Source organism: Orcinus orca, chromosome 2 (assembly GCF_937001465.1).
Source record: "Orcinus orca chromosome 2, mOrcOrc1.1, whole genome shotgun sequence".
NCBI classification, from domain to species: Eukaryota; Metazoa; Chordata; class Mammalia; order Artiodactyla; family Delphinidae; genus Orcinus; species Orcinus orca.
Window position 1 is genome coordinate 186553762 of NC_064560.1, and position 23679 is coordinate 186577440.

At 41.4% G+C, this 23679-nt stretch overlaps 2 protein-coding genes across 32 annotated transcripts in view; one reads left to right on the top strand and one right to left on the bottom strand.

Annotated features, from left to right (window-relative positions):
- Positions 1-5637, bottom strand: part of PTPN21 (protein tyrosine phosphatase non-receptor type 21) — an 89603-nt gene extending 83966 nt beyond the window's left edge. For 5 of the 9 annotated variants that reach the window (XR_007475168.1, XR_007475190.1, XR_007475183.1 and 2 more), the window contains exons 1-2: positions 5275-5636; positions 736-1117 (exon numbers count right to left, since the gene is read on the bottom strand). Coding sequence is in view for 5 of the 9 variants with exons in the window: in XM_049705270.1 (XP_049561227.1) it covers positions 736-915 (180 nt within the window). In the remaining 4 variants the exon portion in view is untranslated. Of the gene's footprint in view, positions 1-735; positions 1118-2243; positions 3188-5087; positions 5234-5274 lie in introns of those variants that run through there. The other 4 variants (XM_049705271.1, XM_049705272.1, XM_033418234.2 and 1 more) reach the window with 3 other exon arrangements.
- Positions 5638-11065: 5428 nt separating this feature from the next.
- The window catches only part of ZC3H14 (zinc finger CCCH-type containing 14), a 38381-nt gene continuing 25767 nt past the window's right edge, over positions 11066-23679 (top strand). For 5 of the 23 annotated variants that reach the window (XM_004262314.4, XM_004262315.4, XM_033418271.2 and 2 more), the window contains exons 1-9: positions 11067-11239; positions 11722-11764; positions 16684-16798; positions 19260-19300; positions 19776-19971; positions 20326-20755; positions 21295-21455; positions 21852-21952; positions 23188-23343. In XM_004262314.4, coding sequence (XP_004262362.1) covers positions 11204-11239; positions 11722-11764; positions 16684-16798; positions 19260-19300; positions 19776-19971; positions 20326-20755; positions 21295-21455; positions 21852-21952; positions 23188-23343 — 1279 coding nt within the window. In that variant the 5' untranslated portion in view covers positions 11067-11203. Of the gene's footprint in view, positions 11240-11721; positions 11765-15185; positions 15267-16683; positions 16799-18101; positions 18208-19259; positions 19323-19775; positions 19972-20325; positions 20756-21294; positions 21456-21851; positions 21953-23187; positions 23344-23679 lie in introns of those variants that run through there. The other 18 variants (XM_049705437.1, XM_049705442.1, XM_049705439.1 and 15 more) reach the window with 9 other exon arrangements.

Here is a 23679-nt window from a genome sequence, read left to right on the forward strand (position 1 = left end):
TTACTGTAACAGACTATAGTTATTAGAGCTATGGCTTTACATGCACATTAAATCACAACCACAGGCACCACTGTTATCCCATGGTTCAGATGAAGGAACCAGAGCTCAGACAGGTCACATAACTCACGTAATGTTAAACAACTAATTGATGAAGAAACCAGAATTCAAACCGGGGCAATATGTCTCTCGAATTTTGGCTTGGCCTGTGCAAAACAATCAATGAATGTTGAATGAATGAATGAAGTCAGTAAACTGTACTAGATCAGGACAACCCATGTGGCATTACACCAGAAGACCAGAACTACTTGGATAATCCAAAATGCATTCCTTTTTTTTTTTTTAACGTGGCTTCAAACAACCATTTTATTTTGCTCACAATTCTGTGGGTCAGGAATTTGGGAATGACTTGGCTGAGTGCCAGCTGGATGGCTGCGGGGGGGGGGGGCTGAAAGGATCCATTTCCAAGATGGCTTCTTCACTCAGATTCCAAAATGCATTCCTATCTCATTCTGGATAACATTTTGGGGGAACATATAAACATTTTCAAAACTCAGGCATTGGTAATTCTCTTACGGGGCACACCCAAGGAAAGACCTCTTTGCTCTGTATTATTCCTTCCTGGTGGGGAGAAGGGCTTACAGGCTCATACTTTGAGAAGACAGCGCGCACGATAGTAGCTGGAAAGTAAGGAACAAAGCCCGCCCAGAGAAGCCTGCAGCCTTTTCCGGGGCTTACCTCCCGAAGCTCCAGTCTCTGGGCCACAGCCTCTAGGCTCTCCTGGCCAGTGCTCTCCACGGACAGCGTGAACTCTACAAACTCATTGTTGAGCAGCTGGATCCGGGCAACCAGGCAGCTCTTGCTGGATACCGTGTAGCGCCGGGTGCGTTTTAGTTTCAATCCAAATGGCAGTGGCATCTTCTTCTCCCTTCAAGAGTTGGAGGGGTGAAAAGGGAAAAGCACCGCCACCAATCCAGTGGTGGTAATGGCGAGAGAAAGCAATCCTGTCCTGAAGGGAGGAGTACTGTACAGTCTCCGGCTGCTCACCCAGCAGCTGCTGCCGCCATTAAAAAGCAACTGAGTCTCCAAAGACCAGGTGATGGGAGCACCCACGCCAGTGCTGGGGAAAGAGGAACACCGGTTACATAGGCAATAGCAAATCTGGGCTTTGTTTTCAAAAATAAAAATTAATAAAGCTATATCTAAGCTTTCCCTCTCTTCTGGAAAAATAAGGCATTAGCAGGATCTGGGAGGCAGTGGGGAAGTTTATCATCAGAGCTGTGTTACGCCCTGGGTCAGATTCCACCCCTCACTCAATCCCACAGATAGTAGTGACAACGTGTGGCTAACTTAAGGATTAAATGAGATAATGGCTGACACTACTAAAACGCCAAATTTAGTAGCTAGCATTACTGGTCCTCTTTCTATTTTACATAAGTTTTGTTTTTTCATAGTTAACTCTTTTTGGCTCCCCGATACTCCAAATGTTAGGGTTCTTTAGTCCTTAAGTGAGATAATTGCAAAAACCCTCCAAAAGAGCTACGTTCAAGTCTCAGTCCCAATTAGGCAAATTAACCCTGAACCCGAATGGAATAATCCCCTGTAACACAGGGCAGCTGTGAGGTTCAAACGAGGTGAACACTTAACAAGCATTTGTAGAACTCTCTGGTTTATAAATATTTACGTCACAAAATCGATTTATTTATAAACAAATTATAAAAGACCCTACAAATGCTTGTTATCGGATTACTACCAGACGCGTGGAAGTTCTGAAAAGCGTGGCCCTGGCCCCGGCCCCTTTCCGGATGGGGACGCCTAAAGAGGCGGTGCGCCTTCACCTAAGCGGGGCCGCAGCCCAGAAGAGGAGGGGGGCAAGGCCCTTAAACGCCCTCCCAAGTTAATGCGGGGAGGACGCTGCTCAACAAGCCCGTGAGGCCAAGAAGACTACGGATAGCTCCGGCTCCTCCCTCGTCCTCCCCCCCACGGAAAAGCAGGCGACGTTGCCCGAGCAACCCACAGCCGCAGAGGCTCCGGAACCCTCCGCCTGCGACCGCGTTTCCGGACGGATGCTCTAGGAGAGTACAGGCTCCCGCTGATGCCGGAGGGAACACTTAAAGGACCCGGCTAGAGCCCCAGAGGCGAAGGGGAGGTTTGGGTGGGGTCCATTTGAATCCCGATTTGGAGCTTCAGGACCTCCGCCAAAATACGCGACTTAAAACTTTCTAAACAACACCCGTTGGTGGTACCTCCTGGGCTGAAGCAAACTGGCCTTGAGCGGCAGCTTGGAACTTTTACATTGGCTGGATTTTTGTTCCCCTAAACGAGTCGACAAAATCCCAGATAGTTCCAGAATCCCGGGACGGTTCCCACTCTCCGTTATCTTCTGGACAGAGGCTTCCCCCGAGGATGAATCGTTTGGCAAGGCTCGGCCGCGGCTGGTTACCCTGAACTTGGGCCGGGAACCGCGCGGAGGGGCAAGGGCAGCCCCCAGCCCTCTCATCTGGCGGACACAGAACCCAGGCCTCGGGAGAAGCGGCTTTCTCAGCCTCACACTAGGACGGGCTGAGTTGGGAACCGATCCCAGATTCCTCATTCCCAGTCCTCTGCTCTTTTCTGCTTTTTCTACTGCGTGTCAGCCCCAGAGGTGATGGGCACTCAGGGCTGGGGGGTGGCAGAGCTAGAGTATATAGTTTAGCTATTACACTAGGCTTTGCCAAACTTAACATTTTATAATTCCATTCCACAAAAGTGTATTGCGTCTCTGAGTACAAGGCAGGGTAGTGGCCCTTTAGAGAAATCTAAGACGAGTCCTAATAAGCCGTCTTTGCTCTTAAGGAGATTACAAGCATGCTATAATTACATACATGGCTGTATCTCTAATAAGGACCCAACCACGATTTTCTGTTTGTTTTTTGGATTTTGTTTTGGTTTTGAGCTCTGGTTATCTCCAGATAGTAAGAAAAATAAAAGTTAAAAACCAGGAATAGAGGAAGAAGGCCAGAGGAAAAAAAGAAAACTAGAACTACATAAAGAATTGTGTTAACATTTGTTGTGTACCTTTGTAAGGTAAAAGCACCATACTAAAGGGGGGAATAGAAAATAGATATTACGAAAAGACATGGGCTCCACCTGCAGTTTTCAATGCTCTTTTCTATGTCAGGGTATAAACCAAATAGATAGCTGAGGCAAAATGAAAGAAAAAAAAAATCAAGAAATGAGAACTTTAAATAATAAGCTTTCAACTAGAAAATTGCCTGATAAGTTATGAGTGTCTGTATAAATTTTAAAAGATTATATATACATATATATACTAAATACCCTTTCAAGTGATTAGATGGTGAATTTAAATTTTACATAGAAATTGTGATAACTGGAAAGAGGACAGATTAAGTACAGAGGAAAGATGAAAATTTGCATTGGGGGGTGTTCAAATATGGTATTCTCTTCACTGCCTTGAAGGCAGTAGATACTACACTATATAAAACTATGCCTTGTAGGCAGTAGGTACTACACTATATAACTTAATCATTAACTTAAGCTCTGATGAAGCAAACAGAGTAAAACTTTCAGTTGTCCCTGAGTGTGAAATGTTTTACTGCATCAAGGATAAAGAAAAGCCAATGTTTTCTCTTTTTTATTTTGGTAGATGTTATAATGTAATTGAAAAAGCTGAAGGGTGTGTGTGTGTATCAGATGCATTTTTTCCCCAAGATCTATCCATAAGAATAGCTTGCTTTTTGTTTATTAAGACGTGTAAAAATAATGTTCTGCTTAATAATTTACAAAATTAACAATTGACACATTTAATTTTCAGTTATGTGCAGTATTTGCTACCAAATGATGTCATAAAGTTATGAATGTTTGGATAGAGGAGTAGAAATTTAAGATGCTTTGGGGGGATGTCTATTTCGGGTGTAAAATAATATGAAACAATTTGAAAGGTAGTTGGATCTGGAATTCTAACGTATCTAACTACTAAAGTAAACAGAAAATTCATAATTAGCTTTTGAAGGAAAATACTAGGAGATATTTTGTTTCTCTACAAAATCACTTTGTTATGAAATAAAAAACAGGTATATATTAAATTCTGTTCAAGGTTTCAAAAGGCAGTCCGAGATATTTGTGAATTCATTTTAATGTTTTTACATCACCTTTCAGAAGTTCCTCAAATACAGTTTAATTCTGAATCCTGTAGTTTCCCGCCTTGTTGCTAAAGTCCTCACTACACGTAATTCTGCTAATGATGCTTTCAAATAAAACAATCACTAAATGAGTATATGACATTTTTAGAATAATATATAGATCTATAGCATTAAATCAAACGCATGTTTCTCCTGAACAAAACATTTATGCGTAGAACTCGAGAATAAAATGTGCTAGGAACAGCAGACAACTACTTTCAGAGTAAAAATCTATCATATCCCAAACTTAAAAAAAAAAAATCTGGGGCTTCCCTGGTGGCGCAGTGGTTGAGAGTCCGCCTGCCGATGCAGGGGACACGGGTTCGTGCCCTGGTCCGGGAAAATCCCACATGCCGCGGAGCGGCTGAGCCCGTGAGCCATGGCCGCTGAGCCTGAGCGTCCGGCGCGTGTGCTCCGCAATGGGAGAGGCCACAACAGTGAGAGGCCCGCGTACCGAAGGAAAAAAAAAAAAAAATCTGTCAGCAACCATTAGGCATACAGCGCTTGTCACCTGGAGCACACGGAGTGTTTTGAACGTGTTTGCGAGCATATTATTATAAGGCTTTCTCAGCAAAAAAGAAAATTAAGACGGGCATGCCAAGAGCGGCCAATCTAATCAGGATTTGCAGAAATCACAAGTCGGAATTTGCAGACCCAAGAATTCTTTTTTCCAGAGTAAACAATCTTTACTCCAAAACCAAAACAAGTCATCACCACGAAACAGTCCTTCCCTACTCGCCTTCTCGCCAAAGTTACCTAGCAAATCTCGCACTTAATATTCTAAGAGGCACAAATATGCCTAAAACGTTTAAAACTCTGATCCAGAATTAAGCCGCTACAATCAGCCGAGGAGTTCAGAATACAAGTTCAAGACCCCTTTAGAAATTACTCAAGTAGATCAGAGAGAACCTGGAAAAGAAGACTTTTTTCTTTGTTACGCTCCTGCCTTAGGTCTGGGAGCTGGGACCCATCCTCCAGGACTCCGGGGCCGGCCGACGCGCTCCGGGGTCCCGGCTCGCGGACACACGCCAGCGCTCGGCCCCGCGCCCGCCCGCCCGCCCCCCGCCGCCCGCCGGCCCGGGCCCCGCGCCCTCACCTGCTCCCGCTCCCGCATCCTCGGGGCCGCGCGCCCAGTTCAGCGGCCCGCCTCCCAGGGCCCCGCCGCGCGGCCGCCGCAGCCGCGCCCGCACGCCAGCCCGCGCCGCGGCGCGCTCATGGGGCTCGCACGCCTCAGTTCCTGTCTCCCCGAACTCGGCCCGCAGAGCATTCCCCCGCGCAGGGTCCCGCGGCGGCCGCGGCGAGGGGAGAGGCCCGGAGAAGGGACACGCCGGCCGGCAGCGCCGCACAAAGAAACCGGCCGGAGGCCGGGGCAGCAGGAAGGCGGGCGGACGGGCACAGGACGCGCGGCCGGAGCAGCGGAGCGGCCGGGGCCGGGCGTCCCTCCCCCTGGGCCGGGCGGGCGGATCCGGGGAGGCGGTGGCTGCCCGTGACCTCAGAGAGTTGGAATGCGGGCGGGGGAGGCGCGGACAGCTGCGCCCGGCCGCAGGGGAGGGGGCGCGCCGCGGCTTTTTTTAATCCTATGACCACTTATTTTAAGAGTTTCCAAATAAAGCAAGGCTTTTAATAAAAATGAGAGGAGGGGGATATTATTTCGGTGCCATGTAAAGGGTTTTATTCCCGTGTTGTTCTTAGGTGTTCTGTAAAATTCTATTATTGCTGGAGTTGTTCGTTTACTCTTACACATTTCTGAAAACAGTTCAAACATTCAATTTCTTCCTCCCATGCTTACGTCTAAGGATATAGCCCATAAAAAAAGGAAAAACACTGATTGGTAGTACAGGGTGCCAAAGTCCCCTTCCCCTGAAAAAGGTTATGCCTCAAATAACCTGTAGGTCTTCAAAAGAGCTGTGTGCTTAATGCAGTACAAAGTAAAGCTCTTAAGGATGGGGAACTCCAGAGTCAAAATTGTCTGGGTTCAAATCTCAGCGCCAACGCTTACTTAGCTGGGTCGCCGTGTGCGAGTTTCTTAACCTTTCTGTGCCTGCTCATCTCCTGTAAAATGATAATAATAATCATCACTATCTGGGCTTCCCTGGTGGCGCAGTGGTTGGGGGTCCGCCTGCCGGTGCAGGGGACGCGGGTTCGTGCCCTGGTCCGGGAGGATCACGCATGGCGCGGAGCGGCTGGGCCCGTGAGCCATGGCCGTTGGGCCTGTGCGTCCAGGGCCTGTGCTCCGCGGCGGGAGAGGCCGCAGCAGTGAGAAGCCCACATACCGAAAATAATAATAATAATAATCACTATCCAGTAACTTGTGTGAAATGTTTCATTCTAAGCCCTATTAGCAATTTTTATTATTACATGGTATTATTACACTGCATTATTATTTTTATTACTGCATGGCAACACTTAAGCCAAGGAATAAAATTGTGTCCCTAACACCATCACAATAGGGTGTTTCGCCTTTCCCTGGCATATGGTTTGAGTGATTGGAGCAGAGAAATTTTTATTATGTAAATTTTATTTAAATGATTTTTTAAAAAAATATGTTTCTGGAAAGCTTTCTTATGTTACATTTCATTTAGATCTCATTTTCTTCAACAGTTAACAGACACTTAGTGAGTACTTACTCATGGTCCCTGCTCACAAAGGACTTCTAGTCTAGTGGGTAATAAACCTACACACCGCACATACGCATGACAAACAAGGCCTAAGTGGAAAGCGCCATCCTGGAAGTAGGAGTGCGATGGAAGAACAAACCCTAGGCAGGACTCAGCTTGGGTAATGGAGCTCAAGGCAAATAGGATTACATGTGTTTCTATATGGAAGAAAATCAATCAATTCTGCTTATAATTGAATTTCAACTGGACACCATGAGGGGGTCAATTCGTGTGCGAAGAAAAGAGAAAATGAGTGGCTCTCTGGTTTCCCAATATAGAAAAACTGAAATTACGTGTGAGTCTTCTCCATCTCCAGCCTAACATCAAGGCCTGCCACTTCCTCCTTTGAAACATCTCATGAATGCTTTCTTTCCTCTCTGTTCCTGAATGCCCCCCTCCCCCCCCATTCTAATCCGAACCTTCATCCCTCATCATTTTACATCTGACTTACTGCAACAAGGGCGGTCTCCATGCCTCTGGTTTGTGCTCTCTCTTCTTTCCATGTGAATACCAGGCTTACGTCTCCTTGAGGTTTATCACTCCCAATGGACCCCTAAGGCTAAGCTGTTCTGCCTGACCTTTTAGGGCCTTTCTAAATCGGCCTCAGCCTCTTATGACCATCCTTATTCCTCTCTTCTCCCCTACTGCCCCCATCAAACCGTTTCTCCTGGCCCAGAGCACCTCCGCCCCCCCCTTCCCTTTGTCTAAGCCTTCTGTTGCTCTCCAAGCCTCAATTCAAGGCTCTGCTTCCAGCACAACTTGCTAGCCACCCCATTCCACAGTGATCCCCACACTTGGCAAGAACGTTAAAAACTGTTTCATGTAGGCTTCTTTTATATCTCCTAGAATTCCTAGGACACTACTGGGCAGAGGGTAGGCACTAAATAAAAACTTGTTAATTGAATCGGGAAGAAAATAAAAGAATTTTAAAAATAGAAAATGATTGTAAAACCCAAGCGATGTTATACACTGAGCTGAACTTCCTCCCTCACGGTCCACAAGTGCCACTTGCTGACCAAGTCCTTAAGCTCTATTTTCCTGCAACCATGTTAATTTGACAGTAACAGCCCCATGACAAGCCACTTGAACAAAGGCTTCAAAGTGTTCGGCATGAAATTATTATTGGCTTCTGTTTGTATGGAAGGAAGTGAGATAATTTATATGGTTCAACCCCAAAAGATACAAAACGGTGCAAGGAAAAGTCTCCTTCTTACTTTCCTGCACTCCTCCTGGGGGTAACTGGTGTTACCATAATACTATGTACCCGTCTACAGAGAGTGTGTAGATGAATAAGCAATTACATATCTGTCTGTATTTTTACCTCCTCTTGCTACCCAGAAGTGATATACATTCTTCTTCCTGTGAAGGTAATTCTCTTTAAAACAAAGTAAAAATTTAAAAATTTCTACAGTGAAAAGATGTTCAATAAAGGGAAAGAAATTGTGGTTTTGGTGGTACACTGACTGATACTTCCTTAGGGGTTAAGAAATTAATCTGCTTTGATACTTGGTGAGTACCCACTATCTCTCACTATATAAATTACCATGATGATGCTGGCAATATATTTGTTCAATGGACAAGAAAATGAAGAAAAGTATGTCAGCTTCCATAGCAAAAGCAATTGCTGTGACTGGAATTCCCAACACTTAAGGGCTTTTGATCCAAGGGTAGACATGCCATGAGATATTCACTAATGAAAAAACTTGTCTATTCAAACCTCATCTCTTGGAAGCCAAATGCTGCAAAGAGAAAGATAAATAAGATGTATGGCCCTGTTCTCAAAGACTCACCATGTGAGGAACAGGTGAATATATAATTCTAGTAGGCAAATACACTTAATGGGTAGATATTCTAAGTGGAGTGATATTCAGTTTATCACTATGATCAGCTTCTGGCTGTGTCTGGAAGGACAAATAAAAAGTTCATTAGGCATTCAAAGAAAAAAAGAGAAAAGCATTCCAGGCTGAAGGACACCCCCAAACACCTCTCTTCTGCCCTCCTCTCCCCCGACACTTGCAAATGATGTGCAGCACCCAGTTGGAATGCTGCCCTGAGAGGAGGCTGGAGATGCTAGGGGGCCAGTGTTAGAAGACAACGGACTCCATGCAATTGGGGTTAGTACTCGACCTCTTTGACTTCAAAACCAATGCTCTTTTTAGTAATCTTCTCTCTTTGAAAAACAGCCCAGAGCCCTCAACTGGGATTCATTGAAATCTAGTCCTCATTGTCTCCTAGAGCAAAATATGTCATTCCTCCTGAACTGGAGAGAACTTCCACGCCGGAAAATAATTCTCATTGTCCTGCTTAGTCTTTTTCAAGTTGAATACCACTAGTCCCTTTAATGGTTTCTTTCAGGCATCATTATGATCATCTTCCTCTGGATGCAATGTGGTTTATGAAGATGCATCTTACAGGGAAGCACCTGTAACAATGTCAGACCACTGAACACCATCGGTTTAGTGGGGTCATCCCCTCTGTGATCCAGACACACTCCTGAGATCTAAATATGCAAGTTCTTAAGCAGCCTGCGAGTCTCCTTCTGCAGTTTTAAATGGATTGTCTTGAAAGTTGACTCTTTCTTGAATACATTTAAAAAAAAAAGTTTTACCTATTCTGAATACATTTTAATGAAAACATTCTCTATTTTTCATAAAATGTTCTTTCACTATTATCTAAATATTGACTAAGGATTTTGTATGCAGTAATGGCAAAACATGTGTTTGCATTCTTAGTTCTGAAATGGTGGGTAAAGAGATAGAAATAAGGTGCCTGTCTTTTGGATTGTGAATGTTGTTAATGCAGGAACTCAGTCTCACTCATCTTTGTGCTCTGGCTCGTAGCAGAGCATCTGACTCAGGGTAGGCATTTAATTTTTAATCAACAACCACAGTACTGCAATGAGCCAAGCACAGTTCAAAATACTTCCCAACTATGAACTTACCTCATCCTCATAATAACTCTATGAAGGAGAAACTGCTATCATACTTATGTCACAGATGAGGAAACTAAGGTAGAGGGGATAAGCAACTTGCCTAAGGTCTCAGAGAGGGTAGCAGAGCTGGGATTCAAACCCAGACAGTCTGGCTCCAGGGTCCCTGTTCTCAGTCACTCTGCTCTGCTGCCTCTCATCAATGTTGAATGAGTGCATGATCATTGGATTTATCCGTGAGGAATGCTTTTGTAATGTAGGTCATTAATTAATTTTATCCTTCAAATATTTAATAAGTGCTTACTATGTGTCTAGCGTCCCGAAAGAAATTCTGGAGAAATACAGACCTACAAGGAGTTTATAATTTTGTTAGAGAGAACAAACGCACATGTGCACACACACATACACGCAAATGAGATGAACATTACAGAAAGGATAGTGTCATACTAGTAGCTCCCACATAGACGTTATAGTAATTCCGAAGAAAAAAAGGATTCTATGAGATGAAGGACCGTGTGGCCGACAGACCCTAGGTGGCCTCAAGATTTCTGCCGCTGCTGTTTACACCCTTTGTAATCCCCTCCCCTTGAGTGCAGGCAGCACCTGTGATTTGCTTGCAGCTAATGAATATGCATGATTGAAGGATTTTGCAATCTAATTTTGTAATTAAGACCCTAAATCAGTTGATTTGGGGGTCAGGCCCTGGGAGGCCCTGGCTTAATCAAATGAAAGCCTTTGAAAGAAGGACTGGGCTGGGATCCTCTCTTCCCGGGCTTGATGTAGTGAGCAGCCATGTTGGCGAAGCCCTCGGCAAGGAAGTGTGGGCAACATCTCTGACCTGAGGGTGGCCTCCAGACAACAGCCGGGAGAAAGCTGAGGCCCTCACTCATAAAGCTGCAAGGAGATTAATTCCGCTTACAACCTAAATGAGCTTGAAAGTGGCTTCTTCCTCGGTGAAGGCTCCAGACTAGAACACAGCCTTCCTGACACCTCAACTGCAGCTTTATGAGACCCTGAGCGGAGAATCCAGCTAAGCTGTGTTCAGATTCCAGACCCATGGAAACCACAAGATGGTAAATGTGTGCGGTAATTTGTTATGCAGCAATTAATAACTAATGATACCACTTCAGGAATTAGCAGATATGGGGAGAGGGGAGTCCTCTCTCTACGCTTGCTTTGATTCTAAGGTTTTACCGCGGCTCTCCTCCCGGCCAGTAGAGGTCGCCAGAGTGCCGGCTCCCCGGGCCCGAGTGCGCGCAGGCGCAGGCTTAGGCGCAGGCGCGCTCGACTTGGCTCGAGCCGGTGGGGGCGGGTCACGCAGAGCGCGCGGCCGGGAGCGGCGGTGGTGGAGGCGGTGAGGCTGCGGGCTGGCAGCTGGACTCCGGCTCCCAGTGAGCGGAACCCTTCGCGGTGCTGAGCCCACCGCCGGCCCCGGAGCCATGGAGATCGGCACCGAGATCAGCCGCAAGATCCGGGTGAGGCCCGCGTCGGGCGGGGGCGGGAAGCCGGGCCTCGGCGGGCGGGCGGGCGCGCGGTTGTCAGGAGTAACGGGGGGTGTGGGGCCCGGCCTGGACGCCGCGGCCTGCTCGTCGCCGACGCTTTTGACTGGCCGCGGGGTCGGCGAGCAGCGCCTCCTCGTCCAGGCCGCCTCGGGCCTGGGCGCAGCCGCGGCCTCAGAGAGCGGGCTCGCGGCTGAAGAAGGAGCCGCCGGGAATCTGAGGGAGGCGTTGGGGTCCCGGCGAGAGCCGCGCGGGGAGCTGGAGGGGGCGCCGCGGGGGGCGCCGCGGAGGAGGGGTTCCGGGGTGGGACTGGGGGGCCCGAGGCGTCTCCCCACCCCCACTCGGGCGCCCGGGGGGCAGGAGGTGTGCGCGCTCGCGAAGTTGCCTCTGCGCTGCAGTCGGTCTGTTTTCCCAGGGCCGCCTTTCTCACGCGCACGATGGTTTTTTTCTTCCCTCAGAGTGCCATTAAGGGGAAATTGCAAGAACTAGGAGCTTACGTTGGTAAGTCTTCTGTTGTTAGCCTAATAGACTTTAGAATTTGCAGCGAATTTAATTTTAGGAATGCATTTTTCCTATCATGCCTTTGACTTTGGAGAGACGCCCTTTTACCTTCGAATCTGATACTCCCTGGTTACTTCTTTTCCGTACTATCTTTCCATTGAAAGCTTTATATGCAACATTGTTTTTTTTCCCAGATCCCCTTCTAATAGGGTGTGTTGAAATCGTTTAGCTTCCTCTGTTGAGGCTCTGTCATATTTTCCTTAATATTTGTCTGATTTCTGTTGTTTTTCCTATTTTCTTTCCTTTCCTCTTGAACTTCATTTTTCAGAATTATTATTTTGCATGTGCATGATGCTGTCTGGCATTTACCTCTCTCGTGGTTCAGTGAGTTTTATTTTCAGATCTCTTTATTTTTCCTGCCCCTTTTTTTCTTACCTCCCGATGGTAATGTGTCTTTTTTCTTTTTATTTTTTTATAAATTATAACTTGAGTGTTTACTCTGGGCCAGGCACTGTGCTTAATTATTGTCGTATATGCATTAGGTCACGATAATCCCCAGGAGAACACTGGAAGGTAAGTGGTAATATCCCCAGTTGTACAAGCAGGGGAACAGGCTTTGGGTGCTTGGCTTGAGCAAGGTTTTATGGATTGAGACCTGCGTCTGTTTGGCTCCAAAGCTGGTGCCTCCTGTAAAAATAATAGCTACCACTTATGATAGTGGTTCTCCAGGTGTGGGAGACCCCAAGGGTCTCTGAAGTCAAAACTATTTTCATATTAATACTGACAGGGTATTTGCCATTTTCACCGTGCTGACATTTGGACTGTGCAAAAGTGGTGAGTAAAACTGCTGGTACCTTAGCCCGAATCAGTATCTCACACCAAACTTTACAAGAAATTATCGTATTCTTCACCACCCTTCCACTTGCAATTACAAAGAAAAAAAAAAAAGAGGCCAGTTTCATTTATGAATGTAAGTGATGAAGTAAAATATTTTTTTAAACCCTGGCCCTGACTACATCTTTTTAATATGTGGTGTTAGGAAATAGGAAGTACTCATAGTACTCCTGCCATACTGAAGCATGATGGGTTGTCTTAAGGCAAAGAATTTGTGTGATTGAGTTGAGAACTGACCTAGCCACCTTTTTCATGGAATTTTTTTTTTCTTTTGTTTTTTTTGGAACTATTTTTTAAAGTTTAGTTGATTTACAATATTGTGTTAGTTTTAAGTGTACAGCAAAGTGATTCAGTTTTACATATATATGTACTTTTTTCAGATTGTTTTCCGTTATAAGCTATTAAAAAATATTGAATACAGTTCCTTTTGCTATACAGTAAGTCCTTGTTGCATATCTGTTTTATTATGGTAATTTATCTGTTAATCACATACTCCTAATTTATCCATCCCCCTCCCCCCTTTTACCCTTTGGAACATCATTTTTAACTTCTAAGAAAGACTAACGGGCTAGTTACATAATTTGGATTTTTGGCAGACATTTTCCTGAAAGTGAGCAAAGGTAAAGAAGTAGTAAAGTTTGTTGCCAATGACAAAGTTGAGCTTTCAAATGAAAATCAGAATTTTGGAAAATTTGTCTTCCTCCATAAATTTGACAGCGTGGTGATATTAGCAAATGGTTCTTCTATACTGTATAATGAAATGTATCCGTATGCCAGTGGTTTGTTTAGCTCAGTGAACCAGTAATTTTTCAAATGACCAATGCATGAATATTTTTAAACTGTACAGGGATAAGAAAGATCCATTAAAAGTGCAGGATGGATCAATGGATTTTCATGTAACAGAGTACAAAAAGGTCATTGATACAGTTTTTAGATTCAGTATTGTTGCTTACTTCAAGAAACTACCACTCGTTGAGTTTTGGTGTAGTATCACAGGAGAATATCCACATTATCTGAAAAGGGTACTAAAATACCCCTTTTCCCGTTGCATACCTGTGTGAGACCAGATTTTCTTCACATTCTTTTTTTAGAACAACATAAAACAGGTTTATTGTTTATGGCATAGGTGTATTATTTTAAACGAATTAAGAAATCTAAAAATTCTGAGTTGCAGTTTCTAGTATGGTAAATATCAGTAGCTATACGCACATGAATAAAAGCTGTTTGGGATCATCAGTAATTTTCAGTAGTGTAAAGGGGGGCCTGAGACCAGATGGTAGTTTGCCACATACTAATTATTTGTTGTCAGGATTGTTGTAAGACTAACAGATAAGAAAATTGAGGCTCACAGGTTAAAGATGAAGCTGAACCAGGATTGTTTATTCTTTTATTCATTCAACATTTAATGGATGCCAGCTTTGTGCCAAGAACTTGTTTTGGGTCAAAAAGAAATCCACAGAAAACCTACAGTGAGAACTTTAGTAATTCTAGCACATGAAAACATAAACACATATTACTTGGGTCTAAATTCAATCTGATGATTCCTATCATTTATCAGAAACCTCAAACCAAGAATTTTGAGCCTATTAATATTAAAAACCTGGTTACAAGCTTGACGAAGTCCAATGGGAAGTGTAATTGTAGTAAAGATATCATGTATTTTATAGTTTTCAAAATATTTTCATAGAGTTCTATTTGTACCTGAACACAATGCTGGAGTGGGGATGGCAGGTAATTTACTTTTTTACAAATAAAGAAATGGAGTCTTGGGAGGGCTAAATACAGCTGGTCAGCAGCAGATTTAAGACCCAAGAACTCAGGTCTTCTGGGTCGTTGATGTTTCTATTATGGTTGCTTCATAATAGAAACTTGGTGAGTGAACAGAAGGATAGGAGTCACTCCCGTATGCTCCTCTTGAACTCATCTGTCCCAGCTGTTAACATATTAGCACAGCTTCTCAACTTGTTTGCCTCTACTTCTTGACTGGAAGTTTCTTGAGGGCAGAGACTTCATATTGGTTGTGTCTCAGTGGCCTAGCAGAGCACCAGATATTTTCATAAATGTTGATTAAGTGGGTAAACAGGGATCACCATTAGACTATTTGTTTACAGTTAGGTACCTAATTATTTGAATGTATAGGCATCATTGTCCTTCTGAAAAGGGTGACTTTCTAATCCCTTTCTTTGTGCTGAAGTACTGGAAACCTTTTTATGGAAACAATTCTTTAGTAAATATTTGAATATCTATTTTCAAGGCATTGAGTGGGATATAAAGATGAGCAGCTGTTTGTTAAGAGTTGATACGGCTTCATTTGTGTTTGTTTAAAATGGAGTACTTTAGTGAGATGGCAGTTATAATTCAGAGCAGTCTTAAATTCACATTTTAGGAAGTATGAACTTGCAGGAACCATCAACATTTTACTGTTTTTCAGTACATAGATTTCAGATGAACTTGAGAATGCTATTAGAATTCTGTAGGAATGTATCATGAACACTTTATTTTATTTATTTTTTGGCCGTGCCACAAGGCTTGCGGGATCTTAGTTCCCAACCAGGGATTGAAGCACCGAGTCCTAACCACTGGACTGCCAAGGAAGTCCCAGAAACACGTTAGTTTTCATTAGATTCTTATTTCTCATTTTGTGTCTACTGAGAGAACGATGTTAGAATTTCTAACAGCCTTGTTGAAATATAATTGTTATAAACTCCACCTATTTACAGTTTGCTATGTCTTGATATGTATACACCATAATCAAGCTAATGAACATATCCATCACTTCCAAAAGTTTCCTTTTGGGTTTTCCTGGGGCTCTTTTGTATCCTTCCCTACCGTCTGTCCTTGTCCCCACCCTGTACCAGAGCAACTGCTGACCTCATTTACATAAAATTTTATAAAATGCAAACTAATATATAGTGTCAGAAAGCACAGCCTATTTGTTTTCATTACTGACATTATGAGGGAGAAAAACTGTCAAGACTGCCAAAGCACCCCAACTTTGTTTTCCTTTCCTGGGTTACCAATGGCAGCCCATGGTAGGGACACTTTGTGTAAATAAGCTGTGAGGCTTATTTACTAAAGTTGCCAGAAAGCAGTGGAGCCTTTTGATACTTTACAAAGAAAATAACAAATGACTGGCTACTTGTTCTTTTATCTCCTCACATTGAATTGCATGCTTCTAGCAAGTATTCTGATTTCTGTTTCCATTTGTAGATAGGGCTTTAGTGTATTTGTGCTTTTCTTGAACTGGATTTTTGATATTTCTTCTTGAAACAAATGTCTGATAGTAGTTCTGAAATGAACCTTTCTGCCTACATAGAAATGTTGTGAATATTTAAGGTATTAAAGAATCTAAAGGAATTTTTTTTGGTAGGGATCAAAGTTCCTGATAAATAGCTTTTGCTTTTGCTTTGGGGTTTTTTTGTTTGTTTTTGGTCCTAGACCTCACCCTCATAATTCACTGTTAGGAGGGTATAAGAATGAAACAGTGAGTTGAGTAGAAATCATTTAACTAATCTTAAGATTAAATTTTTTAAATGATGTATAATTTTGGGGTGGTTTTAGTTTATTTGATGTTGCTGCAAGTTTGTTACCCTAATTAAAATCTGCCTTTACCAAGGATAAAGGTGTTCCTTGAGAAATGAGTGTCATTTTGAAACAAACACGCACAAAACTGAACAAAACTCAGTATTATTCTTGAGAAATGTCCAGTATGCTTTCTGGAAGCTTTTCTGAAGTTAATGAGCATTATTAAAAAAGATTAAAGGAAATGAATGCACTCTCAAGTTTGATACCGTAATTCAGAATAGTTATGTAAATATTTATTAGTTATTCCTAGTTCCTGTTCTTCTAGTAATTGAAATACTTATGGAATAAAGAGAAAGAAAGCTATACTTTTTGTCCAGCATAATTCCACTAGAGCTGACATTCTTAGAACTACATCTATATTTTCAAGCACATCAGCTTCAAGTAGAAGAAAATATTAAGGAAAGCATAAAAAGTTTTTATATACTTTTCCTTTTAAATAGATGAAGAACTTCCTGATTACATTATGGTGATGGTGGCCAACAAGAAAAGTCAGGACCAAATGACAGAGGACCTGTCCCTGTTTCTAGGGAACAACACAATTCGATTCACCGTATGGTATGTTTCTGAATATTTACCCCTCAGACCAAAGTTTGGCTCAAGTCAAGAGTAGGTGTTCTGTCTGAAAAGAGGTTCTTGAGAGGAGAGTCAGATTCAGTGTTGTGAGGCAGGTTGTGAGTGTTGAGAGCACAGCCTCTGGAGCCAGACTGCCAAGGTTGAATCCTGGATCTGCCTCTTTCCTTGGTTTCTCCATCTGCAAAATGGGTATCGTAAATCACCTTTATAGGGTGGTTGTGAAAATTAAATAGCTAATACATGTAATGTGCTCACAGCTGTGCCTGGCCCATAACAAGTCCTTAGTATGTGTTGACTGTAGTTAATACGTTTCTTTTGTAAACTTCAGCATGTTATCATTCCTTTCCCTCCACCAAAACCAGTTATAGATGTTTTTTGGACTGGGTTGACTTCCTGAATTGCTTTCTTCAGTCAGCTAACTTAGGAGGCAAGGTTTTTTGACAAAATTTCAAATCAATTTTTTAGTTTGGAGCTTTTTTTTTTTTTGGCGGTACGCGGGCCTCTCACTGTTGTGGCCTCTCCCGTCGCGGAACACAGTCTCCGGACGCGCAGGCTCAGCGGCCATGGCTCACGGGCCCAGACACTCCGCGGCACGTGGGATCTTCCCGGACCGGGGCACGAACCCGTGTCCCCTGCATCAGCAGGCGGACTCTCAACCACTGCGCCACCAGGGAAGCCCAGTTTGGAGCTTTTTGAAGTCTGGAATTTTGAAATAGGCAACTTTGTGTTCAAATATAAATCAGTACTTTAATTTCCAGTGTCCTTTTTCAAACCACATATTCCTTTGGTTGAGAATACTGACTAAAAGCATGAGATTTAATTTATGAAGGCAGGCCAGGTTCTGGTACCAGGTTTGAGGTAGAGTGAGAGCTGGGGGAGGGTAACGATGTGGCTGAGAACAGAGCAGGAAGGATCATATAAAGGTCCTCACTGGGAACCACCAGTTGCAGCACAAGTTGATAGATGGAGCAAAAGTTGCATGAGCAGTGGCCTGCTTAATTTGAATGGCAAGAGACTGGGAGACCAGATAGGCAATAAGGAGGGATATGAAACTGGTTAACTTGCCTTTAAACCAAAGTTTGTCTTAAAGGCATTTTGGCCCCAATGGGAAACTGTATCCTTTATAACTCCGGTGAAGCTTTCTTGAAATTCCACACAGAATTCTCTGGGTTTATATTACACATTTTTGAAGAACATTGAGTGCAGTGGTTGTTCCTTAAATGTTTTGGTACATACACTCCTACAGTGTGGGTGACCTAACCCACTTATTATGGTTTGTCCCCAGAGTTTACCAAAAGAAGAGAGATCATGGTGCTTTTGACTGGGGAAATTACCATTATCAAGAGTACTGCTTTTTTTTTTTTTTTTTTTAAAATGCTTCAGCGGTCCAGGTACTTGTTTTGTTTCATGTACGTTTTTTATGACTAGACTTTTGGTTCAACATTTGGATCACTTTGAGTCCCAGTAACGTAATATGGGACATTGACCTAGTAGATCCTTTCTCAGATAACTTGAGGGAGTGCTTTAGACAAATTTCTTACATAAGCAGACTGCCAACTGAATTTGAATTTAAAATCACATTAATTCAACTCTTTCATCTTGCCTTAAATTTTATTCTTCACCATGTACTGATAAAAGTGATGGTGTCTCTGTTTTGACACTTTGCTTTCTTAAGTGTTCATTTACACCCGCCACAAACAGACTATTCTGATTCTTTGGAGCCCTGCAATAACTGTATCCTAGGGGATAGTGGCATGTGACTGGGTTCTGGGTGAAACATTATTATAATGAGATATTTCTGGTGTTTTTAGGATGCCTGGCCTCCTGGAAGGATTGTAAGACAGTTTTGCCTTGTACATAACTACTAAAATAGGTTATATTATAATTAAGGTTGTGGCTTGTTTACAGCATTAGTTTTGAAAACAGTAGTTATAATGAAGTGATACAGTATATTTTGAGATTATTTTTAAAGTTTTTTCACCTCTCAGGATAAAGTTCTTCCAGAAACCATCTAAGTAGATAAAAAATAAATTTAAACTGTGCTTAAAACAATTTTAATAATGTTACTTTACGTTTATGGTATTTTATCTCCTTTTATCTACCTTGAATCTTTAGTTCTTTTGAAACAGAATGATATTCTTTGTGGATCAGCGCTGTGTGGTCAGATGATAATCATTGCCCTTATTTTTGCAGAGGCTAGGTGTTGAAAATAGTGATGAAAAAATAAGATTTTTGATTATTCTACAATATTCATGTACAGCCTTTTTAAAAAAAATGTAAAACTTAATTTTAATACTATTTATCCATTAAATTCCATTCAGTACCATCTGTCAGTGTTTATCTGAAGACTAGATCTAAAATGTCATCAAATTTAGAGTGACAGTTGAAATCCAATGTTTCTTGATTAACAGAAGCTTTAACTTTTTTGGTTTTTTTCTTTTAGGCTTCATGGTGTATTAGATAAACTTCGTTCTGTAACAACTGGTAAGGTTCATAAAGATGATGTGTGAGTGTTTTTGGAATTTGCTATAGCATATGATCGTTTTTCTGAAGTCACTTATACTGCTTTGGGGAAAAAAACCATAAATTTGAAAATGGTAGTTCATTTGAAGTTTTTGAGGAAGCCCACATTTTTATGAATTTAAAAGCAATAAACTTAATATAATTCGAAGGTGATTTGAACAAGGGAAGGGAAAGTATGCAATTTATTCTAAGGAAATAATTATGGATGTGTGCAATGATTTAGCTTCAAGGATATTTCAGTGTTTTATAATTGAAAATTAAAAGTCCAGTAATAATAAATTAGATATATTATTATATCACTATGTATGGAATAATATTCACCCATTAAAAATGTTGTGGAAGAACACATATTTATTGCTTTAAAATTGGTGGTGAAGAAGGGGAAGGTTCAAAGTAATAAAAATAGCTTCAAGGGACTGTGTGTTTTTCTTTCTAGACCCCTCTAGTCTAAAGTCTTCCGATACCAACATCTTTGATAGTAATGTACCTTCAAACAAGAGCAGTTTCAGTCGAGGAGATGAGAGAAGGCATGAAGCTGCAGTGCCACCTCTTGCAGTTTCTAGCACTAGACCTGAAAAAAGAGAATCTAGGGTTTCTACAAGTTCACAGGAGCAGAAGGCTACTAATGTCAGGTAAGAGTCTTGTGTAGACCTGTGGGCAGGTGGGTGTGTGTATGTGACATTTACATTAGTTAATATGTCTTTAAATTGCTGTTTTCAGAAATTTTTGGAAATGAGGTGGTCATGAGCAGTTTTTTTGAATAAAATAATGAAGGATAAGTCCAAAGTATGATTACCTTTTATATAAAATGTAGTAAGTCAAAGTTTAAAAAAAAGAATGCAATTTCAAAGTAGTTTTTAATGGACTACATAAAGGGATTATCCATACTTTTTCATTAAGATGTATCTAAATATCCTTTGAAGAGTTGAAGATACTGCTCTAAATTGGTAACACACCCTTTTTGGTTTTGTTTTCCTTTTTAACAGACAGACTTATGATGATGGAGCTGCAACCCGACTAATGTCAACAGTGAAACCTTTGAGGGAGCCAGCACCCTCTGAAGATGTGATTGATATTAAGCCAGAACCAGATGATCTCATTGATGAAGATCTCAATTTTGTGCAGGAGAATCCCTTATCTCAGAAAAAACCTACAGTGACACTTACGTATGGTTCTTCTCGCCCTTCTATTGAAATTTATCGACCACCTGCAAGTCGAAATGCAGACAGTGGTGCTCATTTAAACAGGTTGCAGTTTCAACAGCAGCAAAACAGTATTCATGCTGCCAAGCAACTCGATATTCAGACTAGCCGGATATATGAAACAGGACGTTTGTGTGAACCAGAAGTGCTTAACAGCTTAGAAGAGACTTACAGTCCCTTCTTCAGAAACAGCTCAGAAAAGATGAGCATTGAGGTTTGTATATACTTTTAAATTCTGACTCATTAGGCTGAAAATTGTCAGTTCTTAATGCTAAATTGTACATGGAATAACTAAACACATACTGCAAGTTTGTTTTAAACTGATTTCTGTGCTGCTCAACATAATACATCAGTCAGATTTTCCTCTCCACAACTGGCTACAGATACTTTACATCTTGTTTACTTTCCTGGATGCTAACAGTTGAGATAGCTTTAACCTTACCTTATCATTTTGCGAGGATTTTAGGTCAGTATTAGATCCTTCACAGCAACTGCCAGTAAACAATTGAGTAACTCCATTTTATTGGTTTCCTCAACAGTGCTATATGCTGCTGTTTATAAATGAATTAAAGCACTGGTTTTTGTTTTAGCTAAAGGTTGGCTATTGGAGATATTACTTGTATTTTTATAAGAAACCAGGGAAATAGCCCATGAATTCTTAATGTGCTTGGCGTTTTCTTGAAAAGAAGCAAGTATTCTGTAGTAGAATTTTATTTTCTGAGACTAGGTAAGTGGAAATTTATCTGATTGCAGGAAGAAAACATTCGGAAGAGAAAGTTGCCTGTGGTAAGTTCAGTTGTTAAAGTAAAAAAATTCAATCATGATGGAGAAGAGGAGGAGGAAGATGATGATTGTGGGTCCCGTACAGGAAGCATCTCCAGCAGTGTGTCAGTGCCAGCGAAACCTGAACGGAGGTACCCGAACATGTCTACATTAATTTTTCATCGCCTGGTGGAGTCTTCTGGGTTCCTTGAAGAGGGTATCATGAAAATATAAATTTAATACCATGTAAGACTTTTCCATTGGTTTTTGAGCAACACTTCTATTAATGAAAGAGAAGTTGCCTAAAATTGGAGAAGATTGCAAAGAATATTAAAAACTGTAATATGGGTGGGAGGAAGTTCGATCCAAATTCATTATTTTAAAAAGTTATAAGGTTATAAGGTTCTCATCCAGTTGGCATTTCCTAAAAACTACAGCTAGTCTGTTCCAAACCTAAGAGAAGGCTGTAGTAAAGGTATAATGGATGGCTAGCATGTAAAGAACTCAAATCTAAAATTTAATCAGTATACCTTTCTTAACTTTTTTAGACCTTCACTTCCACCTTCCAAACAAGCTAACAAGAATCTAATTTTGAAGGCTATATCTGAAGCTCAAGAATCCGTAACAAAAACAACTAACTACTCTGCAGGTAATTTAAATGTATTATGTTGACATTAAGTAAGAGATTTCTGTAAGTCTTGAGTAAGCTATAGATGATTGCTCCTCAAGTTGTGATAAAATACAGATGCCTGCCAGATGTCAGGACCAAGGTGAGGTTCAGAGAATGATTAAAAGGAGATTTGACCAGTTTGAGACGCTTTCCCGACTGTCAGTGGAACTTAGTTCTCTGAGCAACTCTAATGCCTTTTACTCCCTCTTTCTAATGTATGTGAAATATATAACGGAAATCTTAAAGGGAATTTTGATAAATATGAGACTTTTCATATTTATAGCATTAGAGTCAACATTAGATATGAACTTATGTTATTTAAAAGGGAGCAAAATTTGAAAATATTAAGAGCCTGAAATTAGAAAAATTTGTCTAGTATATGAACAGGTTGGTTTCTTTCCTCTCAGTAGAACCCATTACTCTGTGCCCCGTGTGCTATAGCCAATATGTAAAATTTTCTGTTAATAAGCTGTGATGATTACCCACTCTAAATTTTTAAATTTTATTTTTGCTATGGATTTGATGACTGTTCTTTTTGCATTGTTCTGCTTTTCTATTCTCCTTTGCATCTTTTTATATGACCGCTTTCTGAAGTGAAATAAACTGTAAGCTAGCAACTTTTGAGCCTGATCGTCACCTGTCCCCTTGCTTCTCCTCATCCCTAATTTAACCCTGAACATAAACAGCTTTTGGCTTATAGGGTAAGGATTATCAGGCAAAGGCCAACACTTGACATAACAGTTCATCTGTTTACATTTTCTTTTTTGGTCTGTCAGCAATATTGAGTGTTTACAATGATGAGAAATTCAGACTTATCACTGTGACCTTAATTTCCTGCTTTTGTCATTGGAGAGTTTTCCAAGTTTTTTGAGAGATAGCATTGAAATTCTTTCTTCACCTAGGTTATCTAGATTACAGTTTGAAATTGTTATAGAACCATGAGGCAGAACCCAGACTACATTTGGTTAAAAATGAATACATGTGTGCTGCAGTGTATTTATGGCATGTAGTTTAAAATGTATAAATGTTGTTTACATAAGTATGGGTAACTGAGTCATAGAATATTATAAGGAAAAATGAGGTGTCTATGAATTGTTTCTAACTCCTCATATTCTAAACCCAAGGAGGCATTTATATTTAATGTGATATTCACTGTTGAGTTTTGAAATATTACTTCATTTGGATTTCCATCTTTTTTGCTTTTTATATAAAAGTCTCACAGAAACAGACACTTCCAGTTGCCCCCAGAACTCGAACTTCTCAAGAAGAATTGCTAGCAGAAATGGTCCAGGGGCAAAGCAGGGCCCCCAGAATGAGTTCCCCCATTAAAGAAGAGGAAACAAAAGGAGATAATATAGACAAAAGTCAAGGTAATAATTTAAATGATATTTCATTGCCTATTACACTTTTTTCATGAGGCATTAAGTATTTTCCAGTGGGTATTTATGAAATGTTGGTTATACTATGAGAAAAGGGCTTATTAATAGGCCCCCAAATAGAATAAGGGACCATGAAGAAAGTCTGTACCTACACTTTTTAGAATTTAAATCTTATCATTAGGGAAATTTTTAGTGTTCTCAGAAGTGGAGAGAATAGTGCAATGAATTCCCATGAACCCAGTCACCTAGCATTAATAATTGCCAGTCTTTAGAAAGCTTCTACTTAAAGATACATAGATACCTACATTCTTCCTTTTCTTCTTTTTG